We start from the raw sequence: 27,651 nt of genomic DNA, 5'->3' as shown, positions 1-27,651 counted from the left end.
TGTGTCAACTACAAATCTCCCGCCCTTTTTTTTTTTTAAATAGGGAAGTTGTATGACTTGACGCTGATGTTGCTTGTTTATTCCAATAATATTGTATTTAATAAATATTAAGTAACTGTTTTCATTATAGATTGTCGTTGCATCTCCGACTGAAGATTGGCATTCGGCTATAGCCTCCAATAAAGCGACGCACCTGCACTTGCTCCAGCCCACTAACCTCCTCATCCAGATCCACAAATGTTTGATAACAGATGACCCCAGGCTGCCAAAAATTAAAGTTATGGGTGAATTGGAAAAAATTGCGATTAGTGTATCGGAAGATAGGTGAATCTTTGTTTTATATTCATATGAGTATGTTTAGTGATATTATTTAAATTAAATAATTCATTTTCAGATTGCTAACTTTATGCGAAATATTAGTCAGCATGCCCCTCCCACAGTCCGAAGAAGCGACACAACTTAAGGTAAAATGTTAATTAATATTTTATATATATATTTTTTTAATGTTTACACAATGTTCGTTAAAAGATGTTTATTTCTTTGATTTATTGTTGTTACTTTAAAGATATTTTGCCACAAATTTGCGTTCACCATATCTGGTCGTGTCCTTGAAAGTACTCTTATAATACAAGAAGGCGGTGGTGCGGTAATTTTATATTATTTTTAAAAATTTAGACAGTTTTTAACATCACTTAATGTGTTTTATATTAGTTAAATAAATAGGCGTGTAGTATTATGTGGTTGATATTTGATAATAGTTTGTGTAACTTACAAAAGATCTAGATACTATTACTACTTATTGTGGGTAATGTCAATAATCAGGCAGTTTTAATATAGTTTGTAGTAATGTACACTAAGTAGTATATGATTTGTTAAATACTTTAGTTCTACAATTTACATTTGCGTTTTATGTAAATCATTAAGACGAAATAGTATGGTATTTTGAAAATAATAAATCTTTCAGGCTAGCGACTCCAAAGCATCAAGTCTGTCGCTGTTGAGATATCTTGATCCAGTAGAAAAACAAAAAAGAGATTCAGCGCGTTCAAAACAACGAAAAGGAGACGAACAAACTGTTCAACTAACAGAAGTTGAGGCTTTCTTTATTATGAAAGGTAATTTTATGTATCAATTATGCTAGTAGAGTATGTTAAATTTTATCTGTATTACACCGTAAACTAAATTTATATAAGAATTCGTTCTTATATAAATTTAATATGCTTAAAATGTTTTTTCCCAGAATTAATAGTAAGTGTTAATCGAAAGAGCAAATTACAAGCTACCGAGAACTATGAGAAATTTTTGGTGTTTTCCTTGAACTTGCTCGAACTGAAGGCGACCCAAAAGACATTCACACTCGAAGCGACAGTTCGCCTCGGTTCCGTTAATATGCAACACCACAGAGCCGGACATAGCACTATCAGTATGATAGAGACTCCAGAAGTGTTGAGTACAGGGGACGAAACCGACCAAGCGAATGCCAATCAGTATTTATTCACTGTTACTTATAACAATGTGAGTTTTCATAATGTTGTCTTAAATTTTCGCGATTATTACACATTTAAATAAAACTAGTTTTAACGGATTTTAATCGCGTATATTAATTATTAGTCACCTTAGTCTACGTCGGGATGTCCACAATAATTAATATACGCGATTAAAATCCGTTATAACTAGTTTTATTTAAAAAATGTGAGTTTTATTCGTTTATTAAGATTATAATTTTATGTAGTTATCGTAATACGAAAAATAATGATTTAATTATTTTCTAGGTGGACAAGAAATGTCCGGAATTCAGAAGTCACTATGGTTCTGTTGAGCAAATGATTGAGCTCGATTTTACAACTTTAAAAGTTTTACTACACCTTCAAGGTCTTCAGGAGATCTTGGTAATCGTGAACGAGTATCAGGTAATTTTTTATTGGATATAATATATCAAAAGTATTCTTATTTATTATGATAATAGATTTTTAATGTTTTAATGATTTGCAGACTCGATTACAAGCAATTCAAAGCTCTGTAGACAGATACGCTTATGCTGGACCATTAGAAACAATCATGGAGGATGAGGAATTATCAGTTGCAAAGTTGAAAGGTAAATTCTTTTATGTACGTAATTTTGGTTAAAAATCTCTGGTATATTTTATATTTATGAAAGTGTCTTATTTTTATCAAAAATAAATTTTATGTATTTTTATAAAAAGTATTATAATTAATACTCATATATTTTATAGTTTTTTGCGTTTTGTCATTTTGATATTGTATCTCCATTTCAGAACGAATAATGCTTTATAATAGAATCATTAAGAGATTTATCGTATTTGATTTATTTATGTAATATTTTATTGTGTTTTCAGTAAACGTAGCAAAACCGTCGCGTCGCAAGCAAGTGGAGAGTATTCAATTGAAAGTGAATGTTAAAATTGGAGCCGTAGAGATTGGTTTCGCGACAGACACTCGACCGCTGTCTATAATGAAGCTTCAAGGAGCCGCCGCCGGCCTCATACTGAAGAGTTCGTACACGCAAGTTGATTGTGCAATTGCGTCCATCAAAGTCGAAGACTTGAACCCTGCAACTATACACAAGGAGGTAATGGATTATGAGAATAATACTTATTGATCTTTTATTAATAACATACACGTTAATAGGCAAAATCAATGATGTTCTAGTAAACAGATATGTCATTAACGCGCAAAAAGTGAAGACTAGAAAACGTCCTAATTGGGACGTTTGCCTTTAGTCGTTTTCATCATAATTATGCCAGTAATACGTTATAATACATCATAATTATGTATTAATATGTTTTGCGTAATTAAAACATCTAGTTATCCCTTTTACTTATTGTTTTTATCAAGCTATCCTTTTTAATTGTAACGAAATGTAAAATAAACGGTCCCCGGGGCGGCACACTTTTTTCTGTTGTTTAGTATGGGTATAACATATCTGTTTATTAAAATATCATTGGGCAAAAGATTAATTATAATTTTAAATATAATTTCAGATACTAAAAGTACTCGGCGGTGACGTCATTAACGTACAAATCGTAATATACAATATCGATCAACACCCGAGCGTCAGCGACGTTAACATGTCGATCGACGCACAGATTAACTGTCTTCGCATCGTGTTCCTCAACTGGTTCGTCTCTTCGATGCTGGTGAGTGCGAGCCCTCGGTAGTACCAAAGAATTTAAAATAATAAAAGAATTAGAAATATAAATCTCTCACAACAAGCATTAAATAAGTTGAAGTTTCACTCAAAATATTGTATTTTAATAAAAAAATACTATATGGTATAGTACGACACAACTTAGATGTCGCATCGGCAAATTTCGTAAATCCGATCACAACCGAATTAAATACGCTATCCCAAATTATCAATAATTATTTCTCACGCGAATATGATCTTTGCACAAACATAATAACTTTTAATATCATATGACCTAATATGTTCGTCAATTTGACGCGTCAATGTACACGCACTTGCTTTCTCTGACGTGTGAATCTATAGCGACGAATAGCGTCGAATGGCGCGATAGGGAGTTATTTCTATTGGTTGTGTAAATCGGCAGTAATCGGTTTTATTTTCATTCCATTGCATTTTCCGATGCTACATCTAATTTGTGTCTTACTATACATGGTATACTACATGCGGCGGGTGCGCGTGCGCAGGAGTTCCTGAACAACTTCCAAGCGGCGCAAGAGGCGCTGCTGTCGGCGTCGTCGCAGGCGGCGGACGCGGCGCGCGCCAACGTGCAGAGCGCGTACGTCAACTCGACGAAACTGGCGCTGCGCGTGCGCCTGGCCGCGCCGCTCATCCTCGTGCCCGAGAACTCGGCCAGCCGCAGCGCGCTGCTGCTCGACCTGGGCCGCATGAACCTCAGCAACCAGTTCGTCGACCTGCCCGTCGCGGTCAGTACAAACGCACTATTGGATCGTTATATCCGCAGGAGAACCGCGATAGAACGTCTGAACGCAATTGAATTAATTCGACTTTTATCCCTGACTTCTGTAATAGTTATTAATCCCTCTAATAGTTATTAATCTATATTAATTATAGGGCTATTAAAACCTTATAAAAACCTAATTAAAACCTCACAATTGTTTGAATTATTATTAACTACAACTATTAGTAAAATACATCAAAGATATTTACGTACTATGTGCATGCTAAATACAAAATAATCAGGAATTGGCCTAACCATAAATATATGTATAGTCCTTTCCAATGACAAAAGGAAACATTCAAAACATACCGTATTTTTCAATATTACAAGTGTTTTGTTGATAATTCCACTATAAGATTAACTACAAACAGTTCTTGATTAATATATCTTCATTTGTAATACAACAATATTTCACTAAACTACATAGATCTACTTTAATTTCACTTCCAAAGTAACGAAAACAGTTTTGTCGACATTCAAGACGCCATTTCTCGATGACGAACATTAAAAATAGAGGCCTCAACTAGGCATGTCGCTAAACGAATGTAGACGAATGAATTTATACAGATAAAAAATATATTATTTTAGTTTTAAAATTCATTATAGATATTTTTTTTAATATATTTATTTAATTGGTTGTAATATATAATATGAATTATTTATTAGAAACGTAAAAAGTTACCTAACGATAGATAAAAAAGTTATTTTTATACAGTAAGGTTTTTACATAAAAATAATATTTTACCAAAAATGTTAAAAGAATTATTTTAGTTAAAAATAATCTCTTATCTCGAAATGTAGATCAGTTTTGTGCATAGCAATTTTATAGTTTTGAAATAGTCTCTCATCTTTCGTATCATGTGCACGGATGCATATTCGGAATTCTCTGAAGTTTTTTATTACGACCTGACTTTGTTTAAACGGAACATTACTTTTAAAATCAAAAAAAATATATCGTTCTTTAGCATTAATTACCCATTCATTCAATTATTTTCACCTCACTAGTCGAACGCAAATGACATATCAATTCAAGGTCAAAGCTGTTTATTTACCTTTTCTCCTCTTCCCATTGGAATAGACTATATATGTAATACATCATACTAATAAATATTTACTTTAAACAGGACGTTAGCAATAAAGTTACAGTAGACGAACTGATGCTCGACTTGGAAGATATGAAAGTGTCATGTGTGACGTTAAAAGAAGACTATCAAGAAATATTGTACGAGCGTAAGCTTTTGCGACCGACTAGCTTCAAACTTTTCGTGAAGAGAAGTCTCTCCTCGTGGTATGAGGCGCTTCCTGATTTAGACATATCGGGGAGAATGAAAACTATTGCTGTAAGTATATTTATATGAAAAACTTCTGTATAATCGAAATAAATATTTTATTTGCAGGTCACTATAATGGTGGCAGTTTCTTAGTTTAAGGAAGGCAGATTCTTGAGTTCGATCCACGGATCCAATCGGGTCAGGAAGGCAATCTTAGGTCCTGCGCCTGTACTGTTTGCGTCAGATATAGATACAGTTACAAACTTTCGTACTTTATTTACTAAAAACGACTGTATTATATAATAATTTCGTTATTGTGATAAAAAATGGTAATCAATAAAATATTTTAATAATGCTTAAAATCTTCTTTTTTAGATAACAGTAGGCCATAGCGATTACAAGAGCATCATGAAAATTCTTAATCAAAACCTTCAAGAAGGTCAAGTCAAAACCGAAGAAATAAAACCACAGCCGTCTGTTTCGAAAACGATTTCTAAAACCACATTTAAGAGTCAAACGAGTAAAGTCCAAATGAAGTCGACTACGGCAGTAGTCACCCCAACTGAGACAAAAATGCCAAGGACTACGATAAAGTTCTCATTCACCATGGACAGTTTTGTCATCGATCTCATGAATACACATGGCGTAAGTTGTATTGATTTAATAGGCTATTTGACAATGCGAAAAATAAATTGTGAATTATTGTAATCAGTGCATATTTTGAGTTTAAAAATGGTTATTTACTAACGAAAGTTGCAAGTAATACTTAATTTATTCAAAATTCCATAAATAAAAATGCATTTTTTCAAACGTTTGTCACGTGACACAAAACGCTTCTGGTTGGCCGGGCTTATGATGAAGTCACTTTCTTGTAAACTTTGCTTTTCTACTATATGTACCACAGATTAAAATACAGGAAAGTGACGTCACCGTCCCCATTGTACCGCCATATTGTCCAAGTAGCGTTTTGGCGCGCTATTTAAATATGGAATTTTTAATATGATATTTTTCGGCAAATATGTGCTAGAAATAAAAAAGCACAAATTTTACTGGGTTCCTTAACTTCTACTAAATAATATAAAATGGAATTTAAAAACCAGTCAAATAGCCTATTAGTGCGTTGTTTACTCGCCAAAGGCACATTAATAACTAAATATTTGTTTTTCAATTGTAGTCGTCCGAAGATTCGATGTTTGTTAAGGATGTGGAGTTAGCCCGCTTTTGTTTGGCCTTACTCTCGGTCAAGGGTCGAATGTTCTCTGACAGCTCGATGCACACATCTGTTCTACTAGTTGACTGCACTTTAGATGACACGAGGCCCGGAAGAGGAGCTAAAATAACAAGGTAATGCTTATCGGCTCTAGATACATGGGACTTTTCCATTAGCCTACTAGATTCCAATTTAGTACCAAAATGTTTTTAATATTCATTTTATATTTAAAATAAAATATGTAATAAAATACCTTTAATATTCCTTGTCAATATTAACATGAGCCTTTTTCTATAACTAGATATTTAGAAAGGCGTCGCGACAAACAAGAGACCAAACTCAGTCAGTCTGACGAAAATTCAGTTGCAATTATGGAAACTCACGACAAAATACGCAGCATGATTGACATTACCTACACCCTGAAGAATGGCGACACATTCAGTTAGTTAATCATTTATTTAAATAAAACGAGATTATTTTAAATTTTTGATAGCACTTTCAGCATCAGTCGAAAATTATAAAAATATTTTACGAAACTAATTATTATGAAAGTTTGCTATAAAGATTAAATATATATTTTTAATTTTACATTCTTTAGTATTAACATCTTAGTAATGAAAACGATAGAAACATCCTCGCTGGATGCAATTGTGAGGTTGAAGGAGAGCTGAGTGGAACTTAAGGATATTACTATACTTCTTTTTTGAAAAATAGAACTGATTTTCATTATATTTAAAAATATCATTATTTATGTTTCAGTCGATATGAGGATATTCAGCTTCAATCTAATCTTAGCTGTTGATTTCCTAAACAAAATCGCTGAATTTATGACAACCGGATTGAGTGAAGATACTCCAGATAAAACTAAGGAGGAAATAAAAGTTGTTAAGTCGCAAACTGAAAAATCCGCAGAAGCTTTAACAGTGAGTAAATGATAATAATATGTATAAAAGTTGGACGGTAAGTTTTGCTCTTTTTGTCATAATTGATTTCGCATAACATAGAAATAGAGAGAGAGATTTATTTAATTTATAAATTCCTCATAACATCTAAAGGTAAACATTTAACGAATAATCATTCGAAAAATATAGTTTAAAATGATAATTTAGTTATACATCAAATATATTGTCTATAAAAAAGTGCGTGTCATGAACGATGAAAAAATAATTCATTTCAATGTAATAATTATTTAAATTTGCAATAAAATAAACATATAAAAAAATGATAAAATTTGAATTTAACACTAACACCTCATTGGCTTAAATAACTTCATGATGTAGCTTTAAGTTATCTTGTAGACACATCATAAAGAAACATAACTCTCATTATCACAATGCGCCAAAAGAAATATAACTTCGATATTTATTAAATCTTCAGAAGAAAAAAGTGTCCGTGGTGTCAGCGCCGTCTTTAACAGAGCAGCCTCAGAAGCTATCCATGATGACTGTCAACATTAAGATCGAACAACCGGATATCATTTTGGTCGAGTCTCTGGAGCAGAAGGAGTGTGATGCTTTGGTGTTGAACGTTAGTATATGCTTCGAAATATTACTTATGCATTTATAAAGTTTACCAGTTTACATTAAAAACAAACAAAACAACAAACAACAGCCTGTAAATTTCCACTGCTGGGCTAAAGGCCTCCTCTCCGTTTGAGGAGAAGGTTTGGAACATATTCCACCACGTTGTTCCAATGCAGGTTGGTGGAATGCACATGTGGCAGAATTTCTATGAAATTTGTCATATGCAGGTTTCCTCACGATGTTTTCCTTCACCGCTGAGCACGAGATGAATTATAAAGATAAATTAAGCACATGAATCAGCGGTGCCTGCCTGGGTTTGAACCCGTAACCATCGGTTAAGATGCACGCGTTCTAACCACTTTGCCATCTCGACTCAGTTCAGTTTACATTAATTATATACCCGAAACTAATTAGCGGCAGTCCCATCGATAATAACACAATAGAAACAATAACTTCCAAAACGTACTTACTTAAGAACGGTAAGGTAAAAAAAAAATTAAGTACGTGTTAAGTTTTATATGCTCGAATACACACACTCAAATGCGATGGTACCGAGTAGCAGCCGCGCATTGCTCTCCATTCTGTGGCATTCGGCAGATGGAGGCGCGCTTCAAGCTGCGCAAGACGGAGGAGCGCATGGTGGCGGAGGGCGGCGTGTCGGGCCTGCAGGTGGTGGCGCGGCGCCTGGGAGCGCCGCCCGCCGCGCCGCGCTGGCTGCTGGCGCCCGCCACGCTGTCGCTGGCGCTGGCGCAGCCGCCCGGCCAGGGCATGCATCTCGACATCGCGCTCACCGACATCAAGATCACCGTCTCGCCAGGTAGCATAATATCATGTCACTTGTTAACGGTTATTATTGATGTTTTATATGGAGCGGCGCCACTTGTTTAGTATTCTGTTGTAATGTTAAAACATTACATTGGTTACATTTTTCATTTAGAAGCTAAGGTATGTAATTGTAATTTTTGAAGTATTTGCCTCGCATACACCTGGCCCAATCTGGTTACTCCAGTGACAAGATTGACATAAAAGCCTCTAAAAATATGCAACTTCTTGCCTTCACCAAAAAAACTTAATATGAAAGGCACTTTCACATTGATCCGATCAATAGTGTTATTGTGAAAGAAAAATAAGCAACTCAGTTAAACTTGAGTCTTTAATATTGCTTTGATATGCTAGTAATTTTAAAATTGCGACAATGTGCTTTAATGTTATTTATTTTCTAAACAGAGATCATAGCTTTGCTGAACCGTGCCCTGGCGACGGTTACTAGTCGTGAAGAAGATAACGTCGAATTGGAAAACAAGCCAATATTCTATGACAAACTTTGGGACATTCAACCATTTAAACCCAGTTCATATTGGTTCCTAAAAACAGGTACGAAAAACAGATGTATAGACTTATTTCATTATTGTTACTTAATAATTTAATCAAAATACTTATTATGGTATGATTTATTTTCTATATGAAGACAAAATGCTTAAATTACTTCAAATAACAGCTAAGCGTTGATCAGTACTTAAAAACGGAACTCTTGTGATGTATTGTGTGATGTTGATTGCTTTTTTCATATAGAGGAAGGTATAGAAGCTATTGATGTGGAAGAAGACGCAGAAGAAGTGGTAACAAAAGCACCGGTTGGCGAAATATGCCTCATGTCTAGTCCGTCTATCGTCGTGGCCTTGGAAATGGAGATCGGCAATGAGACCATCCCCGTTCTAGTATTGCAAGCCTCACTTACTGGTCAAGTTAAGGACTGGAGCTCTGATGTAAGTACTCATAATTAATAATATAAGTGAAGAAACATGTGCCATTACAAGTGTTACAAGTACTTAAGCTGACTTTATTTTCAAAATAACTTAACTAAATGTTATACTCAGTTCTACATGGAGTCGACGTGGGCGATGCAAGTGTCGTACTACAACATCGGACGCGCAATGTGGGAACCGCTCATAGAGCCCGTGGAAATACTGAAAGACTCGCAATACAAACACGTTCCCTGGGAGCTCAAAATGGAGGTGATTATTTTATATCAATTTTATCAACGAATATAACTCTCCTGATACTGATACACTCAACAACAACAGCTTGAAAATTTCCACTGCTGGGCTAAAGGCATCCTCTCCCTTTGATGAGAAGGTTTGGAACATATTCCACCACGCTGTTCCAATGCGAGTTGGTGGAATGCACATGTGGCAGAATTTCTATGAAATTTGTCACATGCAGGTTTCCTCACGATGTTTTCCTTCGCCGCTGAGCACGTGATGAATTATAAAGACAAATTAAGCACATGAAACAGCGGTGCTTGCCTGGGTTTGAACCCGCAATCATCGGTTAAGATGCACGCGTTCTAACCACTGGGCCATCTCGACTCAACTCTGATACACTCGCAAGAATATTATAATCATAACAGAAATATATTTTAAACAAATAATTCTAATGTTTTGTTAATCAAATACTCCGCTCTGCAGGTGGTGATGCGCCCGCAAGAGATTTCGCAGGCCATCGACACGACGGACGAGGCCGCCAACATCCAGGCCGTAGCGCAGCGCCAAGCCAGCAAGACCGTCACCGTGTCAAGCAGCGAACCGCTGGAAATCACCATCACCAGGAGCGGCATGGAGGTATAGTACGACACAAATTAGATGTAGCATCGGAAAATGAAATGGAATGAAAATAAAACCGATTACTGCCGATTTACACAACCAATAGAAATAGCTCCCTATCGCCCCATTCGACGCTATTCGTCGCTATAGATTCACGCGTCAGAGAAAGCAAGTGCATGTAAATCGACGTGTCAAATACGAATATATTAGGTCATATGATATTACAAGTTATTACGTTTGTGCAAAGATCATATCCGCACGAGAAATAAATTTTGATAATTTGGGATAGCGTACTCAATTCGGATGTGATCGGTTTTACGAATTTTGCCGATGCTACATCTAAGTTGTGTCGTACTATACGGCCTTCCCGTTATGTTACAAGTTGAGAGTAAACTGAGTGAATATTATCTATGTAATATCAATGACTTATAGCATTACAAACTAAACTCCCCGAAATCACCCTTGTTCCTCGTTCCAATTTATTACATCGATTGTTAGTAGCAGCTGTATACAATAAAATTTAGCATGTAATTCGATATAGTCATATTTCTTTTTCAGGTGCTTACACAATTGGGTAACTCTTTCTCTGCTGCCGTGGGAGACACTGACACATCGATTATTGCTAAGGCTAAGGTTGGAGAAAATGTAAGTTTTTTTTTCTTTAACTACTAATAAGTATAACTGATTTATATATAAACATTATGTTAATATTACGTTTTTTGTTTTAACAGGAGTCAAGTAAAAAGTATTTGGGTGCTCCTTACGTGTTACACAACTGTACGGGACTAACAGCTAAACTGTCACTACAAAACAACGAAGATTTCTCAGTTTTTCTAACTGAAGAATATACTGTCTCCGATTACAGGTATCTCACCGGATAGTCTATCTCATGGTCTTGGTATATAGTGATATACTAATTATATAAAATATGTTTATTCGCATTTTTATCGCCAACAGAGAAGTCGTATTGGAGCCCGGTGCATGTGTTCCTCTTCAACTTAAACACGGCGGGCTTAATGTTATGAAGCTGAATGAACCACCTCCGCCCCTTAAACTTAACGTTAAGGTTAGTCATACAGAATAAAAGGGACAATTATCACGGGACATATATATATATATCTCGTCTCTCGTATCGACATACCTGTCTCTTTCTCTAAAGATAGCATTTAATCTATCATAAATCGTTTGACCATAATGGGCTATTTGATTGGTTTTTAAAATCCATTGTATATTATTTAGTACAAGTTAGGTTCCTTAACTAAAATATGTTTTTTATTTGTAGTACATATTTGCCGAAAAATATCATATTAAAAATTCCATATTTAAATAGCGCGCAAAAACGCTATTTGGACAATATGGCGCTGCAATGGGGTCGGTGACGTCACTTTGCTGTATTTTAATCTGTGGTACATACAGTAAAAAACAAAGTTTACAAGAAAGTGACTTTATCATAAGCCCGGCCAATCAGGAGGGTTTTGTGTCACGTGACAAACGTTGAAAAATTGCGTTTGTATTTATAGATTTTTGAATAAATTACGTTTTATTTTCAACTTTCGTTAGTAAATAACCATATTTAAACTCATAATATACACTGATTACAATAATTCACAATTTATTTTTCGTATTGTCAAATAGCCTATTTACTGTTCTACACATTTTGATAATATTAAAAAAAATAACATTTACTGTCATGAAAAAAATGTCAGCCGCAAATACTCATGATTGCGAACAGATCGTGGAGATGAGCGAGGAGATCGTGATCCCCGTGGAGCGCGCCGACAAGCGCTACTTCGCGCTGGGCCGGCGCCACACGGGCGAGCGCACGCCCGCGTCGCCCGCCGCGCCGCACGCCGCCGCCGTCGAGCCGCGCGGGCTCATCTCCGACGTCGTCATGCACGACGCCGCGCTGCACATCTACTTGCGAAGCATCGTGCAGGTCCGCACTATTCCCGCGCAATATCGATATACCTGGCTCACTTGGCTGTAATGTGGTATAGCTCATTTGGGTTATTTTAAATGAAATTTAATCTATACGTGTGGCCATTAAAGTAATACACAACGTACATTCCTTATTGTCTTAGATTTGGCCGTCTAAACCCATTTCACTCAGTCGTATAGGTAAACTTTTGTCTTCGCGTCTTGAATTTGCTGAAACAGATTATTTGCTACTATTATTACTATAGTTCCTAATTCCAATGAATGCCCACGTTTTTTCATACATACTGTTGATTGTATATCATAAATACAACAGGCATATTTTGTTTCGTTGCCTTAAAACGATACCATAAATTTATACAAGTGTCGGTATACGTGACAGGTAACGAACACGCTGTCCGTGAACGTGTCGGTGTACTACATGACGCTGAGCGGCAACGAGGTGCGGCTGCTGGGCGACGTGTGCCCCGGCGACACGCTGCGCCTGCCGCTGCAGGCCGTGCACACGCCCACCGCTGAGATCTTCTTCTCCGTCGAAGGTGAGCTCGTGTCACTGTCATCTATATGATCAACTAAATCACATCTTGTTTCAATATTAGTCAGATGACGAACAGATCGTGAATAACGAATTGGCAAATATTAAATTAATAATTTGTTGAATGTCTTTATGAGCTATAATTGAAACTTATTTTTCAGGCTTCACGGTTTCGGTGTCGCCGTTTATATGGCGAGAACTACAGCAGGAAGTTAAATTATCGAAATTGTTACAGTGTGATTCTAAAGATAAAAACAGTGGAGAAAAATTCTACTTACGGGTATTTTTTTTATTATTTTTAGTATTAAAATATTTATGTATTAAAATGTTCATATGAATAAATTAACTGATCATATTTTAATATTAATTTAAGAAAAACAAATGTGTTGTTAAATTCTGTATACATAAGATAAATTTTAAATTGCATTAAATGCTAAACAAAAACTGATTTCATAATAATAATTATAATTTATTGAGCTTTTTTTCAATAGTGAATGTGTATGTTAATTAATTTATATAGGCTTTGCATTGATTTACGTATGCAGTCGTGTTTGTAATTTCATTGTTGCTCATATGATTTTATGCTTGAAGGCTGTGGGAACTATGGAGCAAGTATTCTTCGAGCACTCCAACCGACACACTTTCGCATCTTCATGTTACGACATCGTCCTCAAACCAGCTGTCAAGTTGCAAAACTGTCTGCCAGTGCCAGTGTTGGTGTCGCAACTGGGCCTGCGACGGACGCAGCTCTTCAGTCCCGGGGAGATGTTCCACTTGTCACATCTGGCACCCAATCGGGCTTCGGTTGTCATTATGGTCAGTTCATTATATAATGTTGTCTTAAATTTTCGCGATTATTACACATTTAAATAAAACTAATTATAACCACGGTGGTCACCCGTGACCACGAACACTGCTCTACAAGTGCTCGAAACGTCGGGATGTTTAAAAATAAAAATAATTAATATACGCGATTCATCCGTTATAATTAGTTTCAGTTCATTATATTTAGAAAAGGGACTGTTACAGTCTACTTGAAATAAGCACGGCCTAAAATGCCTGTGCCTTTGAGAGGAAATGTAATGCTTAATATAGACCGAATCGTGTTACGTATCTACGCCAACAGATTCAAAGCTACCTGGACAAGTGTTGGGTATGCACCAAGAACCTGCCCGACGAGGACACGGAGCTGTCCGTGTGGTCGTTCGAGTCGCACGACAGCCCGTCGGTCATGACGCTGGAGCTGGGCGTGCACAGCGCCGACCTGGAGGGCACGCAGATGCTCTCGCTCTACTGCCCCTTCTGGATGCTCAACAAAACCGGCTTCACTCTCTGCTACAGAGTACGTAAATACAAATATCTCTACACTTAGTACAAAACTTACGTAACATTAGCGGTACTAATCTGTCCTGTCCGTATTAGGGCTAAACGTATTGCTAGTGCAGTAGTTAATGATCTAATAAAAAAATTAATATGAATTTTATACTTTATAATCTACGATTTTCAGTTTTTTCTTATTTCTCACCTACGGGTCAAAAAGTATGAGCATGATTATTATTATTATTCTAGAATAATTGTGAAGATCAAAGCATTTTTATTGATTATTATAATTGTTTTACTTATAAGGATAGTTAGCTACATAATGAAAGCAACTTGCAATTATCATGTAAAATTTGGCTGTATTGATATAGAAATCAGATCTCATTGGGCGCAAAGTAGAATGCGCATAACTTTGATGGAATCATACATATGTTTAAGGTATTCGATAAAGGCATTATGAATAAACGGATTAATTTATCTATAATGTTACATTAACATATAGGTATAGTCAAACATTCGTGAGTATAACGAAAGTCTATATTTTAAATTATATTACTAAGCACTATAAAACACACATAGAAGTATATATAGTTATTTAACTTTTTACTGCAGCTGTTACGGTTATAACCAGAAATTAAAATAGCTGACCGAAAAATATTAAGTTTTTACTACATGGGAAGTTTTAATTTGAACTTTTTACATTATTGTAATGGGCAATAATCATATATATTTCAAGGGATAAATGGGAACAAAACCATAGAATTGTATATATGTAGTTTAAAGTATACACTGAATATTTACGACAAAAAAAAATACAATTACCAGAAACAGTGGTTTTCTAAAGATATGAGTTAAACGCATACTTACATAATTTTTGGTTGGGATCGATAATACAAGGGCCATATAAATTAATGCTTGCAGAAATCAAAGAAACCAGACAAAGATTCCAGCACACCCAACAAGGTACCTTTAGACATGGTTTGAAATAATCTGCAATTAGTATTTTATTTGTAACATGCTTTGACTTTATAATTAATTATACTATATTTTGCTTGTAATAATTGATGAAACGTATCAATTATTTTAAAATAAGACGTTTTACGGTTTCGATTTTTTGTAAAGCATCATTCTAACTTTTTTAATCTTCATCGTTTAGTTGATATAATTAGTAAACAACTTCTAATATATGTAGAATATTTCTTATGTGCATGGTTAGTAGGGTCATACTTCATTTATAACTTCAGTATTGTGTACTGTAAACTTTTGTAGTCCCCGATGTATTCGTAATGTGTTTCAGCTTATTTGTAGAACATGTACATGTCTAAATTACAGATAAAACATTCTCGTTGCAGTAGATTTATTAGACGCGCTTCATGTTTGCCGGTGAGTGCAAACAAAATTGAGCTTATTACTAGATTATTTAGAAATATACCTCATATGTTTGGTATTTGTTTTAAAACGAACACCTTACACTATGAAAAACTACTTCATTTATGTACAAAACGTGGACATCGCACTAAATGTTAAGTAATCCCTTTAGAAGTTATGACCTTACTTTAAAAATATATGTAATTATATTATTTAAATGTTTATTTAATTTATATGAAATTATGTAACAGCATGTTTTGCATGTATCATATTTTTTTATAATTTCGCACACAATTTTTAAACATACATATTTTAATCTTAACACACATTAGTGATGGTAGCAAGGAGGCTTCTCCGGGTGGTATTAATTACTCATTGTTTCTTCCACCGATAGACGTCAATAGTTTAGTTTTATTGTAAAGTGGCTTAGTGTAAACAGGCACAAGGGACATAACATTTAAATTGGTTGGTCGCGAATTGGTAAGGTAAATATTGGTTTATATTTAATATATTGTCAATATCTATGCGGGACAGCAAGCAAACTGCTTTGCTTTTATAAGTTGGACCTACCCGTCTGGTGATGTGCGTATCTGCTTTCCTAGAATAAACAAATTAAAAAAAAACATATTATATGTATAAACTATACTATATAAAACTAAGAAATTAAAAAATAAATAAATTGAAAGATATTAATATATTTTACATTTGATTAAAATAAATGATTTTAAAAATAACTCTATTTATATTGATATATATGCACTTATTACTTCTCAGTTTATATGACTACCAATATAAAAGACCGACACTAAATATATTTAAAGGTTCAATTTTATATTTATTATTTATTCGTTTTGAAGTTCCCTAAAATGCTTAATCTACAAAATTTGTAGTTCAGAAGATAGGAAAAAATCAATTGATACATATCCGCGAACCCTGTTTTATAATATATTTGTAGAATAATGTAATTATTTTACATCGGGATTTTTTTTATGATTTCTTGTAGCAATTAAAGCGTCACCACGGCAAATTTCATATATTTTCTGTCTCCTCTCTGTCTGTCTGTCGGCCTAATGAATGGAGTTCCTTCTGCACAATAATCAACTCAAATTACAACTTTATGATAAAAACGGTTATGGTATATTTATTATACATCTTAAATATTTATAAATTTTCACCGTTAATTATTTTTATATTTTAGAACGTCGATGAAACGGGAAACGTTATCTTTCACCCGAAAGACTACAAGGAACCTATATTGTTTTCGTTCCGAGCCAAAAACTTTTTTGGGAAAAAGAAGGCCGCAATACGAGTGGAGTTTGGCGAATGGTCCGATAAATTTTCACTAGATGTGCCTGGAAGTTCTGGTGTCGTAACGTGCAAAAACGAAGGAAGAACATACGAGGTTTGCAAAATAGTTTTTTTTAGCTCAATCTATATTGATATAATTAGAGAAGTATTATTGTATACAATTAAATTTTTTTTTTCTACAGCGAGCGATATTATTCGTAACTTTCTCTGTCTAGGGTATTATTATATGTATGTCATAGAATTTTCTTTTTAAATTATTAAATTAAACCCGTGGGAAACGGCATGGCTTTAATGTTGGATTCAGAAAACAATTTTAATTCTATTATTTTTGTAGGTGGCAGTAACTAATCAGCTGACGTTCAACAGCTTGACAAAAATGGTTATATTTACGCCATTCTTCCTAATTATTAACGAATGTCCGTTTCCTATACAATATCAAGAACTGCATAGGTCAGGGGATCCTTGGCAAGAGGTAAACCAATTTTATAATTTGTTTTTTCAATGTCATAATATATGATTAAATAAATTTTTACTAAACAAATTGTATTCCTTAGGTGGAACAAAACTCTAGTTCACCTCTCTGGCCTGTGATAGAAAGAGAGGATAAATTGCTTTTGCTGCGAGTGTCGGGCTCCACGGAGCACGCCGCACCGTTCCTGTACACGGAGCAACTCAGTGTTTGTCTGAAGCTTAACAATGAGGTGAACCTTTATTATTCACATTGTATTTACAACTCGAATTGGTATTATTGATGTAGTAGAATAACGTATGATCTCATTGTCAGTACGGCGGGCTGCATGTGGAGGTGCAGCTGACGGAGGGCGGCACGTACGTGACGGTGCGCCAGTACCGCGCCGGACACGCGCCCGCGCTGCTCGTCAACTACTCGCCCTACGCCATCGACGTGCTCGAGAAGGAGAACGTCAACGTGCGGTGAGCGCCCCCCCCCCTCCCCCCGCTGCATACTGGGAGACTGTGCGTAGGCTTGACCGCGGAGTGAGCCGGGAAAGAGTTGCAGGGGACATATTTTAATAGAAGCAGTGGTTTTTTGCTAGAAGCCGATGTGGATCGTTGCCCTTCGCTCAATCAATTCAAAATACATAACATCGTAATCGTTTAAATGTATTATTAATTTAATTTAATTTTTTCAGAAAAATACCTTCAATGCATCAAATGCTGTACACTTGGGACAATCCAGCCGGTCCGCGTATACTAATATTCGAAGCGCATAAAAAGAAGGAAATCGAAAACGATTTGAGAAAAGATGGAATTGGTGATTTCATGTAAGTGAAATTGACTTACTAGAAAGGCTTATACAACTAGTACAGTACGTTGATGAAAATAGTAATACATTCAAAATCAAAATCAAAAATCAAAATCAAAGTATACTTTATTCAAGTTGGCTTTTACAAGCACTTTTGAATCGTCATTTAACAATTAAGTAATGCTACCACCGGTTCGGAAAGTAGATTCTACCGAGAAGAACGGGCAAGAAACTCAGTAGTTACTCTTTTTCAACATTTAAAAAAATACAGTCATGTTAATTAATACAATTATTTAAATTAATATCAATCAAATCCTGCCTGGAAGTAATATCAAAATAAAATACTATATCAATGTCAGATAAAGTGCTGTAATGATATGATATGTAATGTCGTTCAGGATTAACGAAAGCCAGCACGTGTGGTGGGTGTCGTTCCTCGACGGGCTGCAGCGCGTGGTGCTGTTCACGCAGGACCCCATCCTGGCGAGCGGCGCGCACACCATCGGCGAGGCCGAGCCCGTGCACACCGAGCTCGTGCTCGCCATACACGGCTTCGGCCTGTCGCTCGTCAACGACCCGGAGCTCACCGAGATCCTCTATGTCAGCATATCCAAGTATGTTGATGAATAAGCAACGCTTGACGGTTAACATTACTCGCTTGTTAAATTTGTAATTCATATAATATTTTTCGAGTCGAGATGGCCCAGTGGTTAGAACGCGTGCATCTTAACCGATGATTGTGGGTTTAAACCCAGGCAAGCACCGCTGATTCATGTGCTTAATTTGTCTTTATAATTCATCTCGTGCTCAGCGGTGAAGGAAAACATCGTGAGGAAACCTGCATGTGACAAATTTCATAGAAATTCTGCCACATGTGTATTCCACCAACCCGCATTGGAACAGCGTGGTGGAATAGGTTTCATACCTTCTCCTCAAAAAGGGAGAGGAGGCATTTAGCCCAGCAGTGGGAACTTACAGGCTGTTGTTATTGTTGTTTGTTATATAATATTTTTATATCCTATTCATCCATAAACTGATAATGTTCCGACTTCTATAATAATTTACTGTACCAATTAATTAATATTTTATCGGACGTAATTTTATAGTTCAGGCATAATATGGGAGCAGTGTAAAATTGGGGCACGACGTTACAAAAAAATCGAAGGACCTAAAGCTACACAATTCGAAGAGGCTTATCAACGTTACCACGCCGAGAAGTCGGTCAGTGACACGCTAGTGTCGCCACGAGTCAAGATTGATGATAAAACTGAGGTACGTGAAATATTACTATAGTTTGTTCGCGTTAAGAATGCAGTGAGTTGTCATTCTTTACCGGCCTGACTCCGCCCCTTTTGACCAATCAAATCTTTTCAAATTACAAAGTCAAGTTCACATTTAATTAATTATTAACTGATATTTTTATTTTTATAATTTAAATTTTGTTTATTTATAAATTTATATTTAATTTATTCAAGCTGTACACGTAATAATTAATGTAACCTATAGCTACAAGATAACTTTATGTCAAAATTTGTACATTTCTACATCGCGATGGCAAGATTCGCAAACGATTGCATATAGTGTTAAGAATTTTGTTGATTAATACCCCGATTCGATTTTTTATTTTAATGTGTATTTTTTAAATTCATTATACTTAGTCTTTAAAACAAATATAATTTGTTGGAATTTTAACACAAATATGCATACACCTTCACCCTGCTGTTAAAAAAGATTTGATTGGTCAGGGGGCGGAGTAAAGCCGGTAAACAATGACAACTCACTGCATTCTTAACGCGAACAAACTATAGGTGGCAGGTTAGGAAGTAAATATTATTCTTAGGCAAGACGACTTTTTAATGAATTAGTGAAATAGAAATAGAACTATGAATAGTTGCGGCGACTCACAGATCGATTTCGAGGAGATGCGACTGGTGCGTCCCAACGCGCGGCTGGTGCGGCGCACGCAGGAGCCGGGCGTGTGGGCGGCCGTGGGGCTGACGCCGCACTCGCGCCGCGTGCACGCGCGCCTGCACCGCCTGCAGGTGGACCAGCAGCTGCCGCTGCCCACCTTCCCCGTCGTGCTGGCGCCTGTGCCGCCGCCCAAGTCCGTCGCCAACGACGACCCCTCCGGTACTCAGCTCGATTATACATCAGTTGACTGAAATGATCATGCAATTCCAAATGAAAAATATGCGATTTAAATAAAACTAGTTATAACGGATTTTAACGATTTTATCGATTAAAAAAATCGTTGGCGGTAATATTTTTTTATAAATAATATTTTCTTTTGTTCTTCAAATAGACAAATGCCACCTTAGTCTACCCGTGACCACGAACGCTGTAAAGTGCTCGAAACGTCGGGATGTCCAAAATAATTAATATACGCGATAAAAATCCGTTATAACTAGTTTTATTTAAATTTGTAATAATCGCGAAAATTTAAGACAACATTATGAAAAATATGCGAGTTCGGTAATAATGGAGTACATCCTTGCGTATATGTGCAAGTGCACTCTCAACTCTTGTGAAGTCTAATAGATTCGCTGCGGTTAAATGGCCGTCGGTCTAGCTTGTTTTCGTCCAGTAGAATTTCATCAGATAATTGTATATAATTGGCATGGCACAACCAATTATCTTGCTTGATTCAATGAATGAAAATATCGTCAAATTCATGCAGGTTACAAGTACATCGACTTTATTATTTTAATCAAATTAAATTTAATGAATATATTATCTTGGTAGGTACGAAGCCGTTTATTGAAGTGTCGATAGTGGAGCGTATAATGGAGCACACCAGCGTGCGGCAGTACAAGTACTATAAAGTGCTGATACAGGAATTCCACGTGAAAGTGGACATGGGCCTTATCAACGCTCTCATGGGAATGTTCCCGCAACGATTGCTCACGGAACAGGAAGCTGTAAGTTTCTTGTATGCTTTAATGATCTTTCGTAGCAATTAATTTTTTTATTATACATGGGTTTATGTACAACATATTAAAAGAGTCTGTTTTGCAGTTGGATGCCTTCCAATTAGATATTGAAAAAGCAAGACAACCGCTAGAGGCCCTGGCGGCGATAGGTGCTGCTTCGGATCTGAAGAATTTCTATGATAATTTACATTTATCTCCACTTAAGGTGAGATTAAAAAGAGCATCTAAAGAAGAGTATAGAGTAATAGGGTTTAACATAATTTATTTTATTTGTGTATGATTATATTGTTATTTTTGTTAATAATCGTTTTGTAATGTAGGTGCACGTATCGTTTTCATTGGGTGGAGCGACTCAACTACCTACATTCGTTGGAACACTTCTGCAGAGTATAGGCGTTACTCTGACGGATATGAATGACGTTGTGTTCAAGTAAGCTTTTGTGTATTTTCTTAATGTTGATGTGAAACATAATTTATGAGAAATAAAAACATGTAATCTTTTTTTTTAGATTGTCATATTATGAAAGAAACTATGAATTTTTGTCGCAAAAGGAGTTGATCGGTCAAGTTCAGAGCCACTACACGGGACAAGCTTTGAAACAACTTTACGTCCTCGTGCTCGGATTAGATGTCATCGGAAATCCGTACGGGCTAGTCATCGGACTTAAGAAGGGCGTCGAAGATTTGTTCTACGAACCTTTCCAGGTTTGTGACCATTTTCATAAGCTCAAGATTCCAAAAACATTACGATGTTTTATATAAATTACGAATATTATTATTTATCCCTCCAAATAATCATACAATTTGTATAAGAATGGAGCAACCGTAGTATTATTTAATAATATGTGTTACTGGCTGACAACTTCCATGATCGAGTGGTGTGTACACCGGTTTTCATGGGTACGCCACTCTGAGGTCCCGGGTTCGATTTCTGGCCGAGTCGATGTAGATTACCATTAGTTTTCTATGTTGTCTTGGGTCTGGGTGTTTGTGGTACCGTCGTTACTTCTGATTTCCATAACACAAGTGCTTCAGCTACTTACATTGGGATCAAAGTAATGTATGTGATGTTGTCTCATATTTATTTATTTATTTATATATACTGGTGGCGTAGTAAAGTGCGTTGGTCTCGGCAGGGGGCGATCCAGGGCCCGGGCGAGTTCGCGGAGGGGCTGATGCTGGGCGTGCGCTCGCTGGTGGGCCACACCGTGGGCGGCGCGGCGGGCGCCGTGTCGCGCATCACGGGCGCCATGGGCCACGGGCTCGCCGCGCTCTCGCTCGACAAGGTACGGCGTTTGAGATTAAAACTGTTTGAGATCGTCGATTGATTCTCTAATTGGTCGAAGGATCCAACAAAAAATATCGTAAATGAACCAAGTATGACAATGTTGCGATATTTAAAATAAATCAAATTTTCTTACTTTCTAAATTTACAGGATTATCAGCGACGACGCAGAGACAATATCAATAAACCACCCGCTAACTTACAAGAGGGGCTCGCTAGAAGCGGAAAAGGACTTGTCATGGTATGAACAGAAAAACTTCTTGAATTGTTGATTCAACGTCGCAAGGAATTACTTTTTATTTTTAATAAATTATCATAGAATCTACTATTACTATTAGTAAAAAAAATTTTTCTATGACGATTTGAATGATACAAAGATGATAAATTACCGGCATCGATATCGAATTAAAAACGGAATGTGATTGATTTAAAGTTTTATACTTGTTTGCGTGTCCCCGCCCGGAGGCCGCATACCATGTACACGAACATATGACCAAAAACAGGGTGTCGTGGACGGCGTGACAGGAGTGTTCACGAAACCTTTCGAGGGCGCCCGCGATCATGGTGTGGAAGGGTTCTTTAAGGGCCTGGGGGTTGGAGCCGTTGGGCTTGTGGCCCGCCCGACTGCAGGCGTCGTCGATTTCGCTTCAGGCTCCTTCGATGCCGTCAAGAGGTGATCCAATCGTCCACCTCGATCTATGCATGCTTTGTCTCCGCATGATGCCTCGGCTTCGCTGTTTGGTGTTATTTATTGGATTGTGTTTAGTTTATTCTGTTTCTGGGAGAGGAGCTTATTTTGTGTTGACGCAAATTCCCGGTGGCATAGTCTAGATTTTATGATGGTCCTAGTCCTAAAATACGGTATGACAAAAATCATCTGCTATTTGGTGATGACAAAGTATCTTAGATACTAATTATTTGCTTTGATAAATCGCAAACGCGTTATCTAGCTAGTTGTTGGCGGAAATCGAGCATTAGTCGAGTATTACTCGAGATAATAGACAGGAATATAATTCAAGTATGTACGCTTTTAAAATAAAAATAAAGTAAACATTGATCGCGCGCTTAAAACTCGCGGCACCCGGTAACCGGAGGAGACGCGGTAGGTAGAGCGCGGTAGGTAGGGCGCGGTAGGTAGGGCGCGGTAGGTAGGGCGCGGTAGGTAGGGCGCGGTAGGTAGGGCGCGGTAGGTAGGGCGCGGTAGGTAGGGCGCGGTAGGTAGGGCGCGGTAGGTAGGGCGCGCAGGCGGGCGTGCAGTAGTGGCTGCGGCAGGGCGTGGTGGAGGGCGTGCGCGGCGTGGTGTCGCGGCCGCTGGCGGGCGCGCAGGCGGGCGGCGCGGGCGGCTTCGTGCGCGGCCTGGGCCACGGCGCCGTGGGCCTGTTCGTGCGGCCCGTCGGCGGCTTCGTGGACTTCACCTCCGGCCTGCTCACCTCCGTTAGAAGGTTGCCGCGACCACCGGTAGATGTCGGCTTAGAACGTGGAGATTTTGCTCCCGTATAAGAAGTAGTTAGAAAATTATTCGAGTCTACGTTGTATTCGAGTTGCTAGATTAGATATGTGGAGTATATTTTTTAGTATTACTGGAGTAGATTTTTGCTGTGGAATACGGTATAGAGTAGACGATAAATATTTGATATTAGATGTTTTGTTGGTAGAACCTTGGCTTTTCATTCTTTGCGCTATTTAACTAATAACTAATCCATAATCATCTAATCAATGTACCTCAGTCACACATAACCATTGGTTTGTTTAATGTTATACTAAATTTAAGGTGTAAATACTAACCTTAATAAATGTTTGTCTAAACGTAATTCGTATTTTGCCAGCTGCATATTTACATAATATAATTCATATGTTAATTTTATTAAATTGTTTTTGTGATATGCGTATATTGTGATTTTTAATTATTTATTTATATACTAATATGACTTTCGTAGCTGATCGCATAACTAATAATTAATATTAAATTATGAATAATATCAGAGCGGCGGATTTGTCTGAGGAAGTGACGAAGCGCAGAGCAGCACGGTACTTAGCGACTGACGCCGGCGTCAGGCCTTATTCTAGACTTCAGGCTGAAGGGTACAAAATGCTGTCTGAACTTGAAAAGGTAACTTTTCTATTAACAAATGTATTCGAATTTAGTAATTATTTATTTTCAATAATATATATTTATATGTGTTATAAGTGATTTGATTATAAGGCATGTCAATCTCCTATCTCATAAAATTGAAGACTTGTAGTTTTTGGGTTTTATCAATAAACATTTAACGTAGATGATTAATAGAAAAAGTGAATAATTTATGATCTATTTTAGGGTAAATTTGTGAGCACGGACACATACGAAGCGCACGTGTGGGTGATTCCTGCCAAAGAAGTGGTAATGTGCACTGATAAGCGACTGCTCTATTTGGAGAAGAACAACGTCTTCGGCGGTTGGCAGGTAATATAAGAAACTAATTGCGTGAAGTATCCAATTGTAGAGATTAAGATAATATATAAAACAGCTTAAAAAAAAATTAACAAAAATGTTATTCGAATCTTTTTCTTTAATTTCAAATTTTTATATCGTAATATATATAATGCTTGATTGCCGCTGATTGTTACATAATGTATATAATGTTTTTGGATATTATTTTGGTCAAAAAAATATTCTGCAAGTAGATCGCAGTAATATTAAAAAAATTTGATGCCGTATAACGCTCATCTTGTGTCCTTGTTGTAGATCGTGTGGACGTACCTGTGGGCGGAGATACCGGACGTGCCGACTGCGGTGGCCAAGGGCGTGTACGTGCCCACCGCCAAGAGGAAGGTGCTGGGCATGTTTCCCAGCTCCGGCTCGGGAAAGGTGACAGACCTTTGGATATATAGACTTTTGCTGTTTTTATAATACTACGATAAAAGTATTTGCGCTTACAAAAAGATAATGTGTTTCATAGCAAATTGAGTAATGTTTTCTACCTCTAATTTGTGTTTATAATTCATCTCGTGTTCGGCGGTGAAGGAAAACATCGTGAGGAAACCTGCATGTGTCGTAATTTCATCGAAATTCTGCCACATGTGCATTCCACCAACCCGCATTGGAACAGCGTGGTGGAATATGTTCCAAACCCTCTCCTTAATGGAAGAGGAGGCCTTATCTCAGCAGTGGGAAATTTACAGGCTGTTACTTTACTTTTTTTCTACCTCTAAAGTATTTCAATAGGTAACAAGCCTTATATTTATTATAATAATTCCTCAACAGGTCATCTTCCTGTACGACGAGCAGCAGAAGAAATTTCTACTCGCACAATGCCAGCGCCTCATGCGGGCTCGTTGACATGAGATAGTAGAAAGAACGACTCCGGCCGAATGGCTCGGAGAATTCTTTCTACTTATATTCGATTACCGCACCGCGCTGCTTACTCTCGCCTATCACTTTAATCTGCACCACTTCAGTCCTAAAGGTTTCCGCTGAGCCGATGAAGTGTCCAGTATTTCGATTCACTCTTAAATGTGTTTGTGTTGACGCAACAGTGTTAGTTTATGTTTTTGCATCGTAGATGTGTAGTCGAAAGTTGCTTATCAAATGTTCAAGAAAAACATATTTATGACAAATAAATAGATTCTTTGTATTATTATATGTTCAAATATATTATGTCGAAATTTAACGAGAAGTCTAGAAAGAAATAATTGATAATGTTATGTTCTTGGTTTCTTGTTTGATTACCCCGCCGTCCCCTCGTGTTAATATTTGATTGTATTATATGTTATACCGAAAAAGTTGAATTTGTACATATTACTTTGACTTTAATCATAAAAATGCCCAAATATGTTCGATCCATCGTACGTCGTTATAATATTTTTATCCATTTAAATGTTACATGTATATTTCGCTAAACCGCGTTTAATTCATGACTACATCGCATTTAGTTGTAATTAAGAGAAAATGCTATAAATATTAACATAATAAACAATATAGTTTGTAATTATTGAACATTGTCATTTCAAATAGTTTCTATATTTATGGAAAGTTAAAGATAAATTATATGAAATATGTTTATAATGCTATCGTTGGTATGACATTGTTTTTTGATAAAGTCGAGTAAATTTTATGTTAAATAATCTAGTTGAGAGTTTAAAGTAAGTTAAAAGGACACCAAATTTGTTAAACTCATTCATTAGCTATGTACCAGTATCAGTGCCTTATAACAAGTGCGTACAAGTCTTGTTTAATATGAATGTGTTTGTTGATGACTATAAACGTTTAATGGGTTTTCTGTTTTACTCTTTTTTTTTGTATCAATGTTTGTTATTTGAATATTCTATATTACGTTACTTGTATAGTTAGCGGACATATAATATTATGAGCAATTCGCTTTGCTGTATTTGCTAAACTTGAATAGGATTGTGAAGTTCGAGACGTTTAAGTTTTGTAATACTTATATTTTTTGAGATATTTACGTGCTAGAAAAGTGAACTCGGGAAGTTGGACGATGGTGCGTTTTCTTTCATTTCAGGTACAATTCCATCGGTGTTTGCCTAAATGTTCCCTGAGGACGTTCAGATATCTACTTAATCTGAAATTTTATACTATTTGCTTAAAGCATTATACTTTTTTCTAATATTTTTGTCTTACTCAAGCTTATGTATAACCCTTTTGATTGATAATAAATGATTTAAAATAAATGTTTTTTTTTTTATATCCTTTTTTGAGTTATGTAATTATTATAGTTTAAAATATGATTATATTTTGAAAAAAAAATAATGTAATATAATAAATAGTATGATGTCCCTTTGACCAATTTTGGCCACTCAGAAAGTCTATTATAGTCCGATACGAATGCAATCCAATACGGGCCATGCTTGATCCGGTCTAGGACAACATCTTTACGCGCTTTTCGGGTAATATCAGGAACATTATCTAACTCCAAGTGTAATCTAATTATAATGTATTATATATACACTTATTATTTATATGGCCACCTTTGTGAATAATTAAATATTGATTGAAATCTGAATTCAAAAAAGCAAACCGATTCATATATAGCAGATAAGCCAATAAAATGAATATCTATACATCAAGATTGAATGAGAATGTCTACACATTAAGATTCGGAATCGGTGTTATACGAGCATAACAATACAGCTATTTCAGCAAAAATGTTCAAAA

At 36.3% G+C, this 27,651-nt stretch overlaps 1 protein-coding gene across 2 annotated transcripts in view; it reads left to right on the top strand.

Annotated features, from left to right (window-relative positions):
* The window catches only part of LOC124532315 (vacuolar protein sorting-associated protein 13), a 36,288-nt gene extending 9,121 nt beyond the window's left edge, over positions 1–27,167 (top strand). Inside the window, exons 14-61 of one of the 2 annotated variants that reach the window (XM_047107170.1) lie at positions 131–324; positions 395–464; positions 965–1,115; positions 1,241–1,515; positions 1,773–1,910; positions 1,993–2,095; positions 2,358–2,590; positions 3,003–3,158; positions 3,673–3,912; positions 5,072–5,287; positions 5,594–5,863; positions 6,393–6,562; positions 6,730–6,869; positions 7,188–7,351; positions 7,806–7,955; positions 8,549–8,768; positions 9,179–9,325; positions 9,524–9,717; positions 9,829–9,966; positions 10,420–10,572; positions 11,113–11,199; positions 11,286–11,419; positions 11,512–11,620; positions 12,287–12,490; positions 12,872–13,028; positions 13,186–13,304; positions 13,616–13,840; positions 14,151–14,366; positions 15,266–15,307; positions 16,911–17,114; positions 17,355–17,492; positions 17,575–17,721; positions 17,805–17,953; positions 18,172–18,303; positions 18,683–18,898; positions 19,391–19,556; positions 20,192–20,414; positions 21,027–21,202; positions 21,300–21,419; positions 21,535–21,644; positions 21,724–21,919; positions 22,351–22,500; positions 22,651–22,740; positions 23,003–23,172; positions 24,483–24,609; positions 24,817–24,942; positions 25,225–25,347; positions 25,744–27,167. In XM_047107170.1, coding sequence (XP_046963126.1) covers positions 131–324; positions 395–464; positions 965–1,115; positions 1,241–1,515; positions 1,773–1,910; positions 1,993–2,095; positions 2,358–2,590; positions 3,003–3,158; positions 3,673–3,912; positions 5,072–5,287; positions 5,594–5,863; positions 6,393–6,562; positions 6,730–6,869; positions 7,188–7,351; positions 7,806–7,955; positions 8,549–8,768; positions 9,179–9,325; positions 9,524–9,717; positions 9,829–9,966; positions 10,420–10,572; positions 11,113–11,199; positions 11,286–11,419; positions 11,512–11,620; positions 12,287–12,490; positions 12,872–13,028; positions 13,186–13,304; positions 13,616–13,840; positions 14,151–14,366; positions 15,266–15,307; positions 16,911–17,114; positions 17,355–17,492; positions 17,575–17,721; positions 17,805–17,953; positions 18,172–18,303; positions 18,683–18,898; positions 19,391–19,556; positions 20,192–20,414; positions 21,027–21,202; positions 21,300–21,419; positions 21,535–21,644; positions 21,724–21,919; positions 22,351–22,500; positions 22,651–22,740; positions 23,003–23,172; positions 24,483–24,609; positions 24,817–24,942; positions 25,225–25,347; positions 25,744–25,818 — 7,653 coding nt within the window. In that variant the 3' untranslated portion in view covers positions 25,819–27,167. The remainder of the gene's footprint in view (positions 1–130; positions 325–394; positions 465–964; positions 1,116–1,240; positions 1,516–1,772; positions 1,911–1,992; positions 2,096–2,357; positions 2,591–3,002; positions 3,159–3,672; positions 3,913–5,071; positions 5,288–5,593; positions 5,864–6,392; positions 6,563–6,729; positions 6,870–7,187; positions 7,352–7,805; positions 7,956–8,548; positions 8,769–9,178; positions 9,326–9,523; positions 9,718–9,828; positions 9,967–10,419; positions 10,573–11,112; positions 11,200–11,285; positions 11,420–11,511; positions 11,621–12,286; positions 12,491–12,871; positions 13,029–13,185; positions 13,305–13,615; positions 13,841–14,150; positions 14,367–15,265; positions 15,308–16,910; positions 17,115–17,354; positions 17,493–17,574; positions 17,722–17,804; positions 17,954–18,171; positions 18,304–18,682; positions 18,899–19,390; positions 19,557–20,191; positions 20,415–21,026; positions 21,203–21,299; positions 21,420–21,534; positions 21,645–21,723; positions 21,920–22,350; positions 22,501–22,650; positions 22,741–23,002; positions 23,173–24,482; positions 24,610–24,816; positions 24,943–25,224; positions 25,348–25,743) is intronic. The other variant, XM_047107171.1, reaches the window with a different exon arrangement.
* Positions 27,168–27,651: the final 484 nt, after the last annotated feature.

Source organism: Vanessa cardui, chromosome 9 (assembly GCF_905220365.1).
Source record: "Vanessa cardui chromosome 9, ilVanCard2.1, whole genome shotgun sequence".
Taxonomy (NCBI): domain Eukaryota; kingdom Metazoa; phylum Arthropoda; class Insecta; order Lepidoptera; family Nymphalidae; genus Vanessa; species Vanessa cardui.
Note: the sequence above shows the minus strand (reverse complement) of the source record. Positions and strands in the feature narration are given on the sequence as shown.